The following is an 18,123-nucleotide window of genomic DNA, read 5'->3' on the forward strand; positions in this document are numbered from 1 at the left end:
CCCTCTGCCTCATAAGTTTCTGGGGTTCTTTCCATGGTGTCAGATTCACCATAACTGATATTGCCTACCTACTGAACTATTTGAAATAAAGGACTCCATGAGTTATAACAGAATACTTATGGGGCCCCACAGTTCTGGAACATTATGGAGTTTATTTAGTATCTTAGATGATCCTTGAAAGTAGAGGATGTTGCCCTTTTTCATTTTTCTATTTTGAGGACAAAGCTTAGCACTGGGCATACAGTAGGTACTTCATACATGTTTGTAGGATTACATGGAATTGAATTGGTGTACCAATGTAGTCTTTTGTGCCTGCCCAACTTGGCATCATCTAAGAGAGCATAATCTCTGGATTATGTTATATTTTCTCTATCCTCTCATAGTGTTCTTCTCCCTGGCCATTACTCAGCGAATGAGAAACTCCACTTAATGAGCACATTAAACCAAAGGGCAGGAATGGGGAAAGGAAGAGGAAAAGAAACTCGATGAATCTCCAGCTTCTCTAGGGTTATCCCATGGTCATGGTACTATCACTGTTTATAGCCCCCATCTGAGCAGGGGATGTAGGGAATAGAAACCAAAACCCTGGGCAGAAACTCAATATTGTTCCCAAGTCTGTGTAGCTTAGAAGAACAGGTAACATTCAGAGGGATAGAATAATACTGTATAAGCTTGTATTGAGGGATGAAGATGGACTCAATGACCTATCCTTGCTTCTTTTAGCTTTAGGATCACATGATTATGGTTGGATATTTAACATCATTGGTTATGAGATAGGAGAAAGAACCAAATCAGGAGATGTTATTCACAGACTATATGTCCCCAGGAGCCATCTAAAGGAGTGAAGGCAACTCATTCTGGGAAATATGCCAGGATTCTCAAAGGAAAGAGAGCCTTGCTCTTATCAGAGTACCTTTCTCTCTTTGGTCTCAAATTGGCCATCTGGGTAAAATTAGGGGAATGTGGGGTGATATCCTCATTCATTCTAGCTTTCTACTTTCCCAAGATGAGTCATAGATAGAGTTGGAAGGGATACCAATAGATCATTTGGTCCAATTCCCCAATTTTGGCACATACATTTTAAAAATCAAATAATTAAGACCCAGAAATATTAAATGACTCTGCAAAAGCTACAATGGCTAGGAAATATCTTGTCTCTCCCATTTCTCTCTTCTGCTTACATTCCCTAATTATGTTTCCTTTATATATCCATAGTTGTGAGTATTCTTCCTCCCTACCCTTACTCAAAACACACTTACTTTGCATGCTACTCGATGAGGGCATAGCTTTCCAAACCCAAGTGGGGGTTGGATCCTCCGGAGTAAGGTCACCACATCCAGGTGTTTGATACGACCCCTGGAAGAAGAAGAAAAGGAAACAATCAGGATAGGCCAGTCTCTACTTCAACTCACCTTTCCCTCAACTCCCAACCTTTTTTTTTTTTTTAATAATCCTTACTTTCTGTCCTAGTAACAACTCTAGGACAGAAGGGCAAGGGCTAGGCAAACAGTTAAGTGACTTGGCCAGGGTCACATGACTAGGAAGTATCTGAGGACAGATTTGAACCTAGGCTCTTCTGACTCCAGCCATAGCATTCTATCCACTGTGCTACCTAGCTGCCCCTAATCAATTTCTTTCTAAAACTATTTCAGGTTTTGGGGTTTGTTCTCATAAATAGTGGCCCTCAGAGGTGAGGACTGCTGGATGTTCCTAGCTCTGTACTCAAACCTTTCCAGATTGGAAGACCTGCCAGAGATGATGCCCCACTGGCATGGCTTTTAGGAACTCCAAGTCACCTTAATTTATTGGTGAGGAATCAGGAGAGGATTTTTATAGATTCCAAGTCATAAAGTGGTATATTAATGTGAACTTTTAGTAATTATTGTTATCTTGAGATCCTAACATGAGATCTTAACATGACTGGTTACTTAGCTAACTAGCTCCCTCCCTCCCTCCCTCCTTCCCTCCCTCCTTCCCTCCCTTCCTTCCTTCCTTCCTTCCTTCCTTCCTTCCTTCCTTCCTTCCTTCCTTCCTTCCTTCCTTCCTTCCTTCCTTCCTTCCTTCCTTCCTTCCTTCCTTCCTTCCTTCCTTCCTTCCTTCCTTCCTTCCTTCCTTCCTTCCTTCCTTCCTTCCTTCCTTCCTTCCTTCCTTCCTTCCCTCCTTCCTTCTTCCCTCCCTGATTCTGTCTCTGTCTTTTTCTGTCTCTCCTGCTATTTTAAATATTAGCCCATAGAAGCCACAAGCTATCCCTCTGTATACTCACTTGGCTTCAGGGTCATATTCTGCCCAGATCCTTTTGAATTCATCCAAGTGATGAGGACCTAGGATGGACCAGTCTCTTGTCAGGTAGTCGAAGTTGTCCATGATAACAGCTACAAAGAGGTTGATGATCTACAGAAGGCACAAGAAGGCATTTTCAGTGACCCCAATCCTGCACTCCTACCATGGTTGTGTCAAGGCCATAGTTTTATGCTCCAAGGTAAGAGTTTGGGGAGCATGACATGTCTGGGCCCTTTAAAGGATACTGGTGCTCCTTTTCTCTATAGCAGAGTTTATCAGTTGATGTTTCTTGGTGGCAGAAGTGAAAATTTCCCCAAACTATCTGGAACCAGGAAAACAACTGTTCAAAACCCTGACCCTACAATTTGAATATCCATGGAGATATTAGCCTTCCAAGGAAACCATGTAGAAATGTATAAAGTCAAGCTTCTAGCTGGTGTCTAGGAGCTGTAGGGAATTCTCTTCAACAAGTAAGCAAAGTGCAAAAAGATCAAAGGTCAGCTGGTAAAACGCTCCACTGTTTTCATGGGTCTTAGAATGTTCAACCTCTATCTAAATCATCTAGTCCAAAATTCTCTACAAGTAGTCTTTCTGCCTCTGCCCAACTATCTCCAGCATTGGAGAACTTAACTGCCTAATGAGGCAGCTTGTTTCTTTTTTGGTACAATGGAAAGAGCAAAAAACTTAGAGTCAAAGGAACTAAATTCAAATCTCAGTCATGACACTATCAATAAGATATGAGGTAGTCCATTTAAGTTCTCTAGGCCTCAGTTTCCCTCATCTTTCTAAGGTCCTTTTTAGTTTAGATCTATGTTTCTAATTATCAGAAATTTCTACCTTATGCTCTATCAAAAATCTGTTTGCTTGTAACTCTTACTCCATTGGTTAGGGTAATGCCACCAATAGCCAAAAAGGAAAATGTATACCTTTTGGGTTGCTGAACTTCTGACCATGGACACACCTCTGAATTTTTTTTTACTGTTGTTTAGACAAGCTTGCTTGAGCTTCATCTTCCTAAGACAGGCTCTACTGTGGCTGGACTCTCCCTGACAAGGGTTCCTATGAAGCTCAGCTATTTTGAAGGCTTGGAGAATTCTAGAGTAGAATGCTCATTTCCCTAGACTTGCTGAGAGGCCAGATTGGGACAGAGGTGGGGTTGGGGGTTCAGAGGTTTGCTTTCAGAGTTAGCTCACCAGGAAGGCACAGAGCATGTAAAAACTGATAAAATAGAACACAGCAAAACTGCTGCCACAGAGTGTTTCCGCTTCAGTAGTGTTATTCGGCTCAGACTCAGGGGCACATTTCTTTCCTGGCAGGCAGGCTAGCATGATATCTTGCCATGCTTCCCCTGTGGCACACCTGTGAAGGGTGGAGAAGAGAGATAAGGCAGGATCAAACTCAGGCTTGGCAAGAAAGGATTAGAAGACAGTGGTGGCATGGCCAATAACATTAACAGTTGCATTCTGGTGAGGGAAATCAGGAGGAGGAGATAGGCACTTTTGTTATAATAAAGAGTCATGCCTATGTTTAAAAAAATCAACTGGAATTCTGCAAACAAATTGAAAAATGGACAACTAGAGTAGAATAAAAAGATCAGTAGCTCTGTTGTATTATAACATCATTATATTCACAATATCACAATAATTATAGTTTTATAATAATTATATACCAACAGGGCCAACTTTGACATTTGTAAAACACAAGCTTTCTATGTACTGTGATTGGAGGTATATACAAAACACTCTCAACCACTGGTCTAGCGTCATTAGATTCTCGCTCCTTTTGGCATGGTCTCTTCAATGTAAATATTACTGTGGGTGTTTAACATTCAAGCTAATTTTAGTATGAATCAGTTTAGTGAATCTTGTTTCTTGGGGACTTATAGTCCCAAACAGAGTTCAGAGGAAATGGGTATTTTAACTGGGATGGGGAAGAGATATTTTGGAACATGGGGTATAACATGGTCAGGGGATGGCTACAGCGGAGGGTGCTATAACAGGAAGAATGAATGCTGTTGAAAGGGAGGGTGTCAAAGAAAGAGTAACCGAATGAATGGCTTTGCTTTGGGATGATTCTAAATACAAAAATTCCTGCACTCGGAGGTTTACGTTCTATTAGGGCGATTATGTTATGTTCACAGGAAAGTAAATACAAGGTGACTTGGTAGGTTTTGTAACTGGGCATGTCAGCAAAGTCTTTGAGTAGGAGCTGCACCTAAGATGGCCTCAAAGCATTCTAAGAGGTACAGGTGAGTAGAGAGCTAACTAGGAATTTTTGCACCTGGGACATTTGGTTGAGGTAGTCATGAGTAGCAGCACTCCAGAGGACCATTAAACTATAAATGTAGTCAGTCATGCTGGAACAAGGGGTGGTCCATCTCTCAGAACATCTATCTAGTGCTACTCTGGGGTAGGAGAATAGAACTAGCAGGGAGTACCACAGCAATGGGTGGTATTTTGGGGATGGCTGCCCCATAGCCATGGAGGACCATGGGTGAGGTGTAAAGAGGGAGACCACCTGCCTCCTTCCTCCTCAATGTTAGTCACTTAAGAAAAAGTCTGTCACTCCTTTTTAAAAACTCTTCCTTTCTGCCCTAGTAACAACTCTAAGACAGAAGGGCAAGGGCTAGGCAAATGGGATTAAGTGACTTGCTCAGGGTCACACTGCTAGGAAATATCTGAGGTAAGATTTGAACCTGGATCTTCTTGATTTCAGGCCTGAGGTTCTATCTTCTTAGCCAGCTAGATGCTCCCCTTGGTCATTCTTGCTAAGGGATGACTTGAGAGGAGAGGAAGGAGAGCATTCTAGGCATGGGCGACAAATGTATGAGGCAGGAGATGGTATACCAAGTCTGGATAGCTAGTAATAGTGCAATTTAGCTAGAATAGAGTATGTGAAGAGGAGTAATGTGAAATAAAGCTGAACTAATAGATTGGAGCCATATTGTTAAAGCCTTTAAATGTCAAACTGACAAGTATATTATGAGCTAAAGGCAATAGGAAGACATGAAAGATTTTTTGAGGCCATTTTTCATGGCCAGATTTGTGCCTTAGGATTATTAATTTGGCATTTGTGTGGAAGATAAATTGCTGAAGCTGGAAACCGAAGAAGAGAAATCTGTCAAAAGGTTATCACAATAAGTCCAGATGAGAGTTACTGAACACATGAACTATGGTAATGATTGAGGGACTGAAGAGGAGGGGACAGAGTTGGCAACTGAGAGGAAAGGATCGAGGATGCCTTTTAGTTCATCAATTGAGTGAGAGGAAAGGTCCTCTGCTAAGAGTTCTCCCTTAGAGGAGTGAAAGGCAGGCCTCCAGGACTGGAAGTTTGGAATAGCTGCTTAGTGTGAGATAGAGAACCCACAAGAGAAAAATAAAAGGATTTCCATTCATCAGTAAGGGCTCAGTTGAGGTAAGATAACACATTCATATCAAACTTGGTCAATATGATTACATCATCTTCTCTAGCAGTGTTTTTTAGCTGCTATATCTAAAAAGGCCAAGAATTGGAGTAGGGCATGAATGGGTAGGAAAGGGGCAAAAAGAAACTCTGAGTTTATTATTATTTTTTTAATTTTTATTTTTAAGTAAAGCAAAAGCACTCAGCACCCAGTTCTTGATTGGATTAAAGGCTGGAGCTTATGGGACTGTGGGCATTTAGTCTCAGCTTCTGCCCTTTAGCGACACCTAAGGGTGGTGAAGCATCTCAGAATATTTGTCAGTGAGAGTCAGGTTTTACAGTTGTATTGTTGAATAGGAAGAGATGCTGAAATCTAGAATCCTGTTGAGTGAAGAGCTGGCTAGGCTTCTTTACCTTGTCCAGAGGGTTAGCCTGAACTTTTTTTTTTTAATATGAGCTTTGTTTACTACAACCTGATTGGATGATGCACCATCCTGGTGAGTGAACAGCTCTATCTATACTTGTATTTGTTCAGAGAGAAACAGCCTGGTTGGCCTTGGAGTTCTTTGGCTGAAAGAGAATTGCTAGATAAATTAAGAAATGTAACTTTTCCAATATCCTCTTAAGAGCTGGTGTAACTTAAAAGAGTTTCTTAATGCTTTGTTGGTTAGAAAATAAAGGAAATGAATATTTGTCTATCTGGAGAGTGGTGAGGACCCCAAATAAGCAGCTAGCAAAGATAGCTTTGTGTGGCTCAGATGTTCCTGAATGGACCAATGACCTCCAAGTCTGGAGTCCAAGGTTGTGAGTTCCCCTGAGCAGATAAGTTTTTTTTACTCATGTTTCACTGCCATGTTTTGGTAAGTGTACTCCTACTCTTCCTCATTAATACTGTTCCTTGGCAGGAAAGTATTACCTTACATTTGTTTGAAAAGATGAATAACTCTGATAATATTATTCCTTTTACCTTATTGCTAAGCAAATAGTTATGTTTAAGATGTAAAAATATCATTATAACTCATTCTGCGAATGGAAGGACATTGGTAGTTTAGCTTGAGAGGTAAAGTTTTGAGTGGGGGAAGTATATTCCCTCAGGGTTACCTCAGGACCTTGAGATAGTAGGAGTGAATAATTTGATGGTGGTTCTTTTCTAAGAGTCTGGAATTGCCTTTGAGCATGGGTAGGAGTGAATAAATATGCCTAGAGGATGAAGAAGTGTCTATATGGTCTGTCTGACAATTGTGAGATTTTACAGGGTAGGTGGCATTACATTAAGGTTCATACTTTACATAACATGAATGTTAATAAGAAAAGAAGGCAAGGAAATGAAGTGAGACCAGAGTTGGAGGCATGATGGTTAAAAACAGGAATATAGGAAGTTGAAGTGAAGAGGGGGAGAGAGGAATGGATGAACAGGATGTTATGATTAGAGAGAGGTGTTTCAGAGTTTAAGGTCATGAGGTTTTAGAGGTGACAATCTCTGTGAGTTTCTGTGTGATAATGAAGATACAGGTAGCCCATTTTTGGCCACATGTGCAGTGGGAGTGACTCAGTACCCAGGTACTTACTCTGCTAGAAACATTTTAAAAACCAAGGATGGCACAAATTTTTGAGGTTCCTTCTCTGACCTTGAGTTTGAAAGGGCCTTGGAGAAGGAAGCTAAGATGAACAGGAGAAGAAGGGACCAGGAAAGCAAGAGGGAAGAATGTATCACAAGAAAACAGAGTGCCATAGAGGGCAAAATAATAGCTCTAATGATTGTAGTGATATCTGATCCAGGGATAAGAGAAGAATCCCAGCATGAGATATGTCCTGGGTGAAATATGACTGATTACTGGCCAGGAAGAGAGCTCTTACCTCACTTCTTCCCTCTCTCCAGGGAGAGAACTGAATGTATTATCAATTATCCACTCACTTTAAACTTCCCACTTTCCCCTGGGCTTAGAAAGCATTAGCCTCTGTTCTAAATATGCATGTTTACTTCTAAGCCATTAAATCTGATTAAACTATTGGTCAATATAAACCCAAACTGTCTATTGTATTTTGACTTAAGACTTAACTATATATGAAGGAGAGGGAATTCCCTCATTTAGAGTTCTGACCTGAGGAGAAGGGGTAAGCCTTAGGAAAACACTCTCAGTAAATATGATCCAGACAGCCCTAGAAGTTGCAGCTGGGAATTTGGAGGAGGAGGGCAAGAAGAGAATTTTAAAGGGAAGCCATGGCCTGGAGAGGAATTGCTAGGAAAGTTACAGTCACAGGAATGGATGAGGGAGTGAATTCCCCCATGTATGAAGATCACTCTCCTGGTTAGGTGTCGTTGACAGCTGAACTTGCTTTGCTCCCCAATGTCATCTGGTGGTTTTTGAGTACTTATAGCTATACCACTGAATTACCCACCTGAAGAGTAACAGCACAGCTTGAGGGAAGGTCTGAAAGTTGTTGTTCCGATTGATTTCTGTGGTATCATTCAGGGCAATTTTGCCAAATACCTAGTAGAGGAAAGAAAGAGTGTGTGACAGGGTTGGTTAGACTCCTAGTTTCTATCCCATAAATGTTACTTGGCTATCCTAGAGTGAGATGATTTTCCACATGACAAACTAGCCAAATTCTCATTATACCTAGGCTACCAGGCCACAGTTTCAGGGATAACAAGCCACAAAACTGCATTCCCTAACCTTTATTCCTAATCCCCCCCCCCAATTATTTTTCTTCACCTTGTCATGTAAGTCCCCAATTGGCTTCTAAAGGACCTTGACTCAACTTCTGGACTTAAAATGCTGTAAGGCAGCATCCAAATCAGAACCATAACTAGCAATTTGATGTTTGGGACCTCCCAATCTATTCTTTTCCTATTTTAGTTATTCTTGCTAAGTACTAAGGTCAGTTATTTCAACTTCCTGCATCACTATTGCCCCTGCAGAATGTCGACCCTTTGAGGGCAGGTTCTATTTTACATTTGCTTTTATATCCCCAACTCTTACAGCACATTGACTTCCAAAAACACATAATGTTTGTTGTCTCAAATTATAGTTAGTGTTTTTAAGATTCAGCATCATGGGACAAAAATCTTAGTTGACCTGTTCCTATCTCTGTTTAGAATGACTGATTGGCCCTCAAGTCTTCTGCCTAACCAACTAACAAACATTCTTCAAATTTTAGCTTTTGAAACATGGCATCACCTGAAACTTGGAAAATGTGGCAGCATTTAACAGGGACCCATGATTTGAGCAAGTGTAACTTATCCTTTGCATGGCAATTTTCAGTGGTTTGTTTTGGATATTTCTAGCTGTACTTACCATTTCATTTTTATATTCTAGGTGTTAATGAAGAGATTTGAACCTTGTCTTAGATGGTATGTCTGTTGAATTTATTTTAATCCCTGAAACGGTCAACATTAATGGGTCTACGAATACTCTGAGAAGGAACTATTTTCTTGGCTTTAGTTTTTAGGGTCTTTGAGATGAGAGACCAGGGGAATGTGTTGGATCTACTCACAACAGACCATATGTCATTTCACTAGGCTGGATCTGGCTTGGTTCTTGAATTTCCCTTTGGAGAAGAGGATTGCCAACTGGAACTAGAGCTTGGAGAACTTGGGGCCACCATACTGCTGAAGGATCTAACTTTTTGAGAAAGCAAAACAAAACCCTCCTAACTTTGTCTATGTTGAAGCTTTAGAAAATGAAGGAAAAGGCTTCCCAGGGACTTGAAGACTGTAGTGTATAAGTTGGACTCTTAGGTTGCTGCTGTAATGATTTTTGCCACATTTGATTAGGCGAGGGGTTCCTTTCTTTGTGCTGGGAGAGGTATGTCCAGCTTCTCTTAGTCTGATAAGGTCACACTGTGTATGTAGCACTGGAGAGCGTTTTATCTTCTCCTTTTAATCCACGTTGTCAAAGAACTTCTCTATTTGTCTCAAGGCCACCACTGTCCTAGTTACCCAGGTCTGCAACCTGAGAGACATTTTTATCTCTTCTCTTTCCTTAAATCACTTCCTGTATGTATATATATGTATGTGGATATATATTGGCTCTCCATGAACATGCTCACTATTTTAGTTCAGGCCGTCTCTCTCATCTGGGGCAATTTTAATTGTCTCTCTGTTTCTGTTTTCCTCTCTTGAATCTGTCCTCTACTGAGCTGCCAAAATAATCTTCCTATCGCACAAGGTTGACCATGTCAGTTTCCTCCTCAAAACATTTTGGTAGGTGCCTATTTCCTCTCTCAAAAATACAAATCACTTGGCCTGCCTTTTGAAGTCTTCAACAATTTGGCTTTAACCTACCTTTACTGACTTATTTCACATTATATAGCCCTTCACATACTGTGTCCCAGCCAAGATGAATTACTAGCCAGTCCCCAAATTTCTATCACCTCTGTATACTCTGTATACTTGGGCAAGTCATTTCCCTGTTCTTGGAATTCATTGCCCTATTTCCTTCATTTAGAATCCTCAGCTTCCTTCAAAGTTTGGCCCAGGTTCTACCACATATACAGAAATTTTCCTTATTGCTTCCTGATCCCAAACCCAGTATTAGTCCCCCTCTTCAAATTACTTTGTGTTTGTTTTTCTTTTAATGAGTTGTATCCTTCATGAACGGAATGAATGGAATGGAACCCCTTGAGGATATCCTATCGGTACTCCCAGTGTTATCCACAGAGTAGGCACTTGGTAAATGCTGAATTAAATTGCATTTCAGGCACTGATTAGCAAAGGGTATATTTTCTCCTATTTATTTGCTTCTTAAACACTTACTTTCTGTCTTAGTAGCAGCTCCAAGGCAGAAAGGCAAGGGCTAGGCAATTGGGATTAAGTGATTTGCCCAGGGTCACACAGTTAGGAAGTACCCAAGGCCATATTTAAACCCATGTCCTACTGACTCCACTCTCTACACTGTATTACCTAGCTGCCCTCATATGCGACCTTTAAACACATCCTCGGGGATGAAGCCCCACAAAAGAATCTGTCAAAGAATTTGGCAATGATTCTCACTGACAATAGCAGAATAAAGTTCTGGATTCACCAGGAAGATGGTTTAGAGATTTCCTTTTGTCTAAGTTTTGCCCAACAGTGTTCCACACCAGAGGTACTTATTAAATATTTGTGGAATTTATTTGCATCTGTTTCATTGCCCACCCATAGTGAAAGTAGTGATTAGGTCTGGAATGAAGAATTCTGTTTCAGACTCCAACTGTTGTCAGGGGGACATCAGACATGCATCGTACTGGTAATAGAGGAGAGAAGGAGGGAGCGGGGAGGAGAGAGAGAAGGAGAAGGAAAAATGGAGAGGCAGAGGGGGAATGAAATGGAGGAAGACAAAAGGAAAGGGAGGGAGAAGGGGGTCTAGGTGTGTGGGGACAGAACCAGAGACCTGTGAATTCTTGGTGTATCTCCTACCTGCATTCCAATGACAGCGTAGATGAAGAACAACATCACTATTAGAAGAGCCACATAGGGTAGAGCCTGGAAGAAAGTGAATAAGCCTGCTGTGTTGCAGCCTTTCATGAAAAAGCGGGCCCACTGCATCCTGCCCCACTCCCAGGAAGATGTACTTGGCACAGTCAGCCAGTGCTGGATACAAGATGGTACAAGATGCAAGAACAAGGATCTGGTGGACCTCCTGAGGTAGCCCTGTAGTACAAGGTGCCACTCATCATAACAAGCTTCTGGGGAGGGAAGTCAGAGAGGGAGATCTCAGCAGGGACAGGTTGGGCTAGGAAACACATGGAATCCCTTTACATTCAGAGACCCTCTGATGGATTCTGTGAAGGAAGGACTCAGAGAAAGGCTGGCTGTGGGATTCTAAACCCCAGCTTGTTTGAAGCCTTTGCTCGGCAGCCTGCAACTGTATCTCTCCTGGGCTTCAGTCCCTTCTCTGGAAGATACAAAACAAAGAATGTGGTTTGGGCTGGAGAAGACGTTCTCTGAAGGCGTTAGGATTAGCTCTCACCACCACTAGATGTCACCGCAGATCCACGCTCAGTAAGCTCCAAGTCCAATCTCCAAGGCTTCCCTTTCCCCCTTGAACTCGAGGCAGCATCTCCTCCTCTCCTCCCAGGTGGGGCTTTGTCCCCTTCCCCTAGCGCTACAGGCCTAGCTAGGACTGAACCCAGGGATCACACGGCCTTTAGCCATTGTCCTAGCTGGCTTAGTGATGTAACACTGTAGTGACTTCCATGAAACTGATTTAACTTCTCTGGACAGTCCAAGCTCAAAGAGACCATAGAGGTCATTTAACAAACATGTTAAGTGAATAATATTCAATAATTACATTATTTGACATAGCAAACAATGGAAACTTATACTTTTTCTCTGATTTCTTGGCCCAAGTCTTGACACTTGAGAGACCCTTGCCTTTCAGTGCCGACAATGAGAATTGATGGGGGTGGAGGAGGGGGAAAGATACTGCTTTCACAAGCTAGGAGCCTGGAGTGGCTAATAGTGAAGGATAAAGCTAGGCCAGAGTAGCTAGGACACATTAGGTCTTAGAGAATTGTGTTTGATGTTGACTGTCGGACATTATGTATATTTGTTAGAAAAGTATTGTTTTGATGGATCCATATTTTTTGCAAGGCTCCCCCCCCCCATTGAGTTAAATGAGAGGGAGAGAAACAAACAATAATTGGAAAAAGAGAAAGAATTTTTGAAAATCAAATCTTTAGAATTTGGATTCATGTAGCTAACTTGGTTCAATGCTAGTTTAGGTGTCTCAGCTTTGACCCTGGGTCAAGGCAGGTGTCTGAGGATATATTCCTCAAATAGATATTCCTTTCTCCTGTGGTGGCTTCTGTCCAGGGCAGAAATAGATTTTAGGTCCTACTACCTTTTCCCCAATAGCAGAGTTCAGTCCTAGGGACAAAGAAGGCTATGTTTCATTGTTGTTGAGTTTCATTGATTTGAGAGTGATTCTGAAGGTCTAGCATAAAAGTCTCCCCATCATCTGCTACATTGTCGGGGCTTCTCTAGATGGAGGCCAGACCATTCTAGCTGTGGGTTCCATATCACATGTGTTCAAGAAATTCAAAACACTTAACAGAAGGATGTGTTTTTGTTTTTGCTTTCCTAAGCCTTCATATTTATAAGCTCATCTGTAGCCACACAGAGCATCAAAAGGTAGCCCTCTTTTTATAAATTGGGAAAACTATGGCAGGTGACTAAAAGAGAGATTACCTTGCCATACTTAGCTGAAAAGCGCAAGCAGCTCTGTACCTTTTAGATCAAATCATTCTCATCTTTCTCCATTAGGGTGTCATCAGAACTCTTCCCTTTTCCTTGGAAGCAATTAACTAGTTGAATGAATGAGTACATGTGCTGCAATAACATTCATTTCTGAAGAGGAAGGTGATAACTACTTAACAGACATATCAACTATGCAAAACATGCTTTGTTTAGGGAATAGTAAACTTCAATGAAATGTCTTCTAATATTTCTCCTCAATCAGGCAAGAAAATCTTTTTTTAGGATGGTAGGACAGAAGGAAGGTTGTGTTCAAGCTGTTGCTGTCAGGAGGAGAAAAAATGAGAATACCTGGAAAGATTTGATGAAAGTCCAAAGCAGGGTCCGGATGCCCTCCCCACGGCTCAGCAACTTGACGAGACGCATGACACGGAAAAGACGGAAGAAGGTGATGGAGATCCGGGAGTTCTCCTCTGCATTCTGGAATCCATTGGTAACATGAGGTAGTAGTTAACATAGCCAGAGAGAGACAGGGATGGGGATGGAGGGTAGGAGCCCTGCTCCAAGAAAGCAATGCCTGGTTGAGGCAGGGGATTGATAAGGGTGGGGTGGGGTTAGCTGCACTCTGTTCCTTTCTTTGGATTCCCTTTCCTACTTCCCAGAATCTGTTCTCAGGTTGTACATAGACTGCTCTCTGGTGAGTCTCCATGCTCAGCCCTTCCCTTGGTCCCTATATGCTACCTCAAGAGTCAAGATCAAGTTGTTTCTAGGCAGAGCTCTTTGTAAAGAGGTATGCTTGAATGTATGTTCCCCATTGTTAGGACTTTATTTCTGAACACCTCCTTCTCTCTCACCCCTTAACTTAATCATTCTGTTTGACCCTCCAATTCTAAATTTCCTGGTAGCTGATAGAGCTTTCAATTTAGTGACCGAGAAAGGTTCAGAAGAAATGACTGTCTTTTATGAAAGCCTCTGGCTCTCGGACTGCCCTCCACTCCCACTGGGATATTGTACTTAATCATGGCTGGGAAACCCTTGATATACCTTTTGCTGCCCTTAATCTGGCATTGCCAATGGGATCCAAATCTTGAATGGGCATTGTCTATGGATCAGGACTTTGTGTATAAATGCCTGGGAATCTCCCTTTCAGTTGCTGGCCCTGGCTCTTGTGACTCCATGTAGAAAGATTTTCTCTTCTTGTTGTCTCTGTCTCTCTCTCTCTCTCCATATGTATTATCTAAGTATTTTACTGTTTACTATCTCCCTTCTTTGCTTTTGCCAGGGACCTGTATCTGAGTGACAGCTTCTGAAGGGAGTTGCCATTTCCCTGGTTGAGCCAATGAGCTTCATTTTCTTTGAAGAGAGATGCTCTGCCTTGGGGAGCATCATCTTCCTAAATAGAGTCTTTGGTTGAGTCTCTTTTTGGGGAGAGGGGAATAAAGGAAGAGATGGGCCAATGAGATTAAAATTGGTAGGCTTGGGGTACATGGCTCCAGTATGGGCTGAAGGATGGATTTCCAGTTTTGTTTGACCTAGGACTTTGAACAACTGATACCCAGGAGAGTGAGTGGTGATGTTTCCTTCTCGTTCTCTGCTTTTGGAACTTAGAACTCCACAGACTGCATAGAAATGTACAGACCCTCCACTCCCATCCCTATATCCAGCTTGGCTGCTCTGCTCAGGTAGAAAGTATTTCAAAGGAGAGTCAGTGTATCTGTTCCTACCTTCCCCACCCGCAAACTAGTGCAGCTCACCCCAACCCCTGCCACTGCCCCTCCTGCTGTCAGGACCAGGAGAGAACAGACTCATTAGATTTCCTGTTGTTGCTTCCAAGCCCACATCTCTTCACAGCTCCCACAAAATGGGAAAACTCATCAGCCCAAGGGCAGCTGTGTTTGTCTTACTACTACTGACCTCACCAACATACCATTTCCCTGGTTGGTTTGCAAAAGATATTAACTATTTCCTAGCAAGTCATGCCTTGGCTGTGTCTAAGCTTCAGATATATGTATTGAATGAAATGTACTTGAGAGCTTACAGGCAATATTTGTCCAACTTCACGGCATGTTGACTAGCAATAACTTGGAGGTTTTTCTGTGAAGGGTGGAAGCTTTATTTCCACCTAATTTTCACTCATGTTCAAAATGGGACAAAGAACTCATAAAGGGCCAAGGAAAAATTAGAGCCACCATGGAATAATGTTTATATTCTTTTTTCCAGACAAGATCTGAACCATCTCAGTAATATTATAAATGGATGTCTATTCTACTCCCCAAACCCTTCAGGGTAAGAGGCTTCTTTCACCCAGTCATTCTACCCCCTCTAGAAGAAGGAAAATTTAGAAACGACCATTCCTTTTTCTGCATTTTCATTTCTTCCAATTCCAATATTCTGGGCATCTCTGGTGGACTGCTGAAGGAACTTGTGGGGGATGGTAGGCAACAGTCTTTCTCATATCCCAGGTTTCTAGCCTGCATATTTTGAAGTCTTTGATGTCCTTAATCTCTATTTCTCTCACCTGTGTAGATGCTTGAAATTCTATTTTCTCTTTTTAAAAAAAGGTTGCCTTTCCCTAGAGGTGTTTGAAGAGAAAACATAAGATTTTGTAGCTTGGCTGTCAGTCTCACCATGTTCAGGAGGGAAGGAAAAATGTAAAGAGAATAATTCTGAGTGGGAGATCCAGCTGAGAGTGTCAAGAGTTTGAAAAGTTGGTGCCACTGGGGCATCTTGTTCTGATGAATTAAAAAAACCCAGCAACCCAACCCTGTAGAATGAACTCGATTCTGTTTTTTCAGAACTCTCCCTGTTGGCTGTAATTTGCTAATGCCATGCAGTTTGTAGGATAAACACATTTCTACTTGAGCCACTATAATTTCCTCTAATAAACTGAATTATGATGTAACAGGAAGATAGCTTTAAAGATCTATCACTGTGCCAAGGGCTAGATAAACTCAAAGCACGGGTTATGTCAGTTTTCTCTCACCTGAGGCATAGGACTCAGGATGGACTATACTGGAAAGAGAACTGTTCAAATGAATTGGTCAATCCTAATGAGTCTCTAATCTATCCCGCTTTTAAATGCCCAGTAGTTGCTGCCTACTGTATAGGCAAGGATTTTGCTTGTCCTTTTCAAAGAGTGTGCATCTGCAAACAGTATATAGGAGGTAACTCCTCAGATAAACACAAAGACTAATATCAGGTCTCATGACTGCTATTTTTTTCTAAAGTGAAAATCATAGGATCCTCAGGTAATTGAAGCCCTTCTCCCCCCCTCCCCTCCCAAGATCACCTAGTCTAGTCCATCACTCTCCTGTCTCCAGTCTATGAGTCTGAATCTCCCTTGGTAATTTACCCTAGTTTAAGAAGCCCCTTTTCCTCTCTGGATCTAGCCATAGGGGAAATGGAAACCAAGTAATTACTTTCAGTAATGTTCTGGATCTTTGATTTAATAGTCTCTGGTACAGATTTCAATCCCTCCATGTTTTCTTATTCTATGTAATTCTTGTCCCCCCCCCCCCCACATAAATAAGCAATCTACCATGTTGGAGGCCTTTTCGTTCTCTTAACATCTCAAGGGGGACCAGTATACCACTTAGTTGGACATATATTGCCTTTCAGTGTTGAAACATGAGCTCCTTAAAAAAGGAGGTAAGCAAACAAGTGAATTAACCCTTAAAATGCTTAAAACAATTAAATGTTTCTTCAGCTTTCTCGACCAGCTGGACTAGAGGCATGATTTCTTCCATTTTGGATCAAAGTTAGATATCCAAGCCAAGTAAGTTGCTAATGTATCTAACAGGAAATGGTCTCTGGGTCTTATTCTCTCCTAGTCGCTCATTAGAAAGGCAGGACAATGGGGAAGCTTCACCCAAAGGAAAGCTCAGGACATATGAAGATAAAATACACCACCACATGTACAGCATATTCACAGCTAATGTGACACCAGGCGGGTATGGAAACATGGCACAGTGGGTTCATGCAGAGGGAACTTGGGGCTCAAAGAGATTCTTGTGACTGGGGTGGACAACAGAGTGAGAAGTGTGTTAGGAGGAGTGTCACAGAAGCTGGGAGCGTGGTCTGTATGTTTGGTCTTACCATAGAGGGAGAGCATTGGGTATGTTCAGTTGGCTTTAAAGGAAGGCAGACAGAGATAAGCTGTAATAAGTCTCCAGTGAAGAGGCCCTAGTACTCTAGGTCTTGGCTAACACAGGAGCAACACTGTGGCAGAAGAGGGCAAAAGGAAGCAAGTGGCAAAAAAAAAAAACACGAAAAGAGTAGTCCTGTCAGGTTCCAAGTTGTTCCAGGAATGGTATACTATCTGGGTATGGCTACCATTTTAGAGCTCTCTTTTACTCCCCCTCAAGTAAGCATTAGGAAGAACTCTTACCCCATGATTATGTCAAGCCACTAATTAGACAAACTGTCTGGCTCACTCTATCTCAGATAGGTAAATTATATTATTTTCTTGTGATTCCCAATTCAATACTTTAAAGCTTGGGTCGTGGGGCTGTAACTCTATCTGGGCAACACCAATTGAGGAAAGGTTTCCTTATGCTTTATCCACATCATTTCCCACTTCTTAGGTAAAGAAGCTTGAGTACTGGGCAGGGAACATCTATGTCAAGGAAGGCTGAGATCTAATGACCTTGTGGAATCTGAGGAAGGAAGCCTCCTCCTCTTATTATACCTTCAAGAGGGTCGATTCCCAGAACTTAGTCTTTAGGAAGATGAGTCTCTTTAATAACTAGAATTTAATGCCACATGTCTACATGGTCCCTCAGAACAGTCTTTGAAAGCCATTCTCTGGGATTTGACTGCTGAATTCATTTGACAATAGATAACCCAGTAAATTGTTTTATAGATAGGTTTTCCATGTCAATTTTTCCTATAATGCTTTGGAACTCATAGCTTATAGAGTACCCTCCTCCCCCACTCTATGGATTTAAAATGAACTATGACAGGTTTTCTACAGAGGCTACTTCTAAGATTGCTGATCCATAGTTGCATTTGACTTTTACCTTCCTCTTTCAGGTGGTTGCTCTTGTGTTTTTTGTTTTTAATGTACAAACAAAGAAAACATGGGATGGAACTTCTATACAATGGAAATGTGCCCAGCTAGACATTTTCTTAAAGACTGAAAATGATTTTCTGTTATTGAGTTTCTCAACTGATTTTTTCTTTTCTTTCCATAGCAAGTTGGTAGCTTGGTGGTTTGTTTGTTTTTTTTCAGGGATGGGGTGGCAGTAGGGCAAGGGAAAGAA

General features: G+C 41.7%; 1 protein-coding gene across 12 annotated transcripts in view; it reads right to left on the minus strand.

Moving 5' to 3' along the window:
• Nucleotides 1-18,123, minus strand: part of CACNA1C (calcium voltage-gated channel subunit alpha1 C) — a 997,067-nt gene that overhangs the window by 43,152 nt on the left and 935,792 nt on the right. For 10 of the 12 annotated variants that reach the window (XM_056800748.1, XM_056800749.1, XM_056800750.1 and 7 more), the window contains 7 exons: nt 16,958-16,990; nt 13,214-13,342; nt 11,084-11,149; nt 8,083-8,174; nt 3,474-3,639; nt 2,264-2,391; nt 1,260-1,356 (listed from right to left, as the gene is read on the minus strand). In XM_056800748.1, the coding sequence (XP_056656726.1) occupies nt 1,260-1,356; nt 2,264-2,391; nt 3,474-3,639; nt 8,083-8,174; nt 11,084-11,149; nt 13,214-13,342; nt 16,958-16,990 (711 nt within the window). The remainder of the gene's footprint in view (nt 1-1,259; nt 1,357-2,263; nt 2,392-3,473; nt 3,640-8,082; nt 8,175-11,083; nt 11,150-13,213; nt 13,343-16,957; nt 16,991-18,123) is intronic. The other 2 variants (XM_056800745.1, XM_056800744.1) reach the window with 1 other exon arrangement.

The sequence above is a fragment of the Monodelphis domestica genome, chromosome 5 (assembly GCF_027887165.1).
Source record: "Monodelphis domestica isolate mMonDom1 chromosome 5, mMonDom1.pri, whole genome shotgun sequence".
NCBI classification, from domain to species: Eukaryota; Metazoa; Chordata; class Mammalia; order Didelphimorphia; family Didelphidae; genus Monodelphis; species Monodelphis domestica.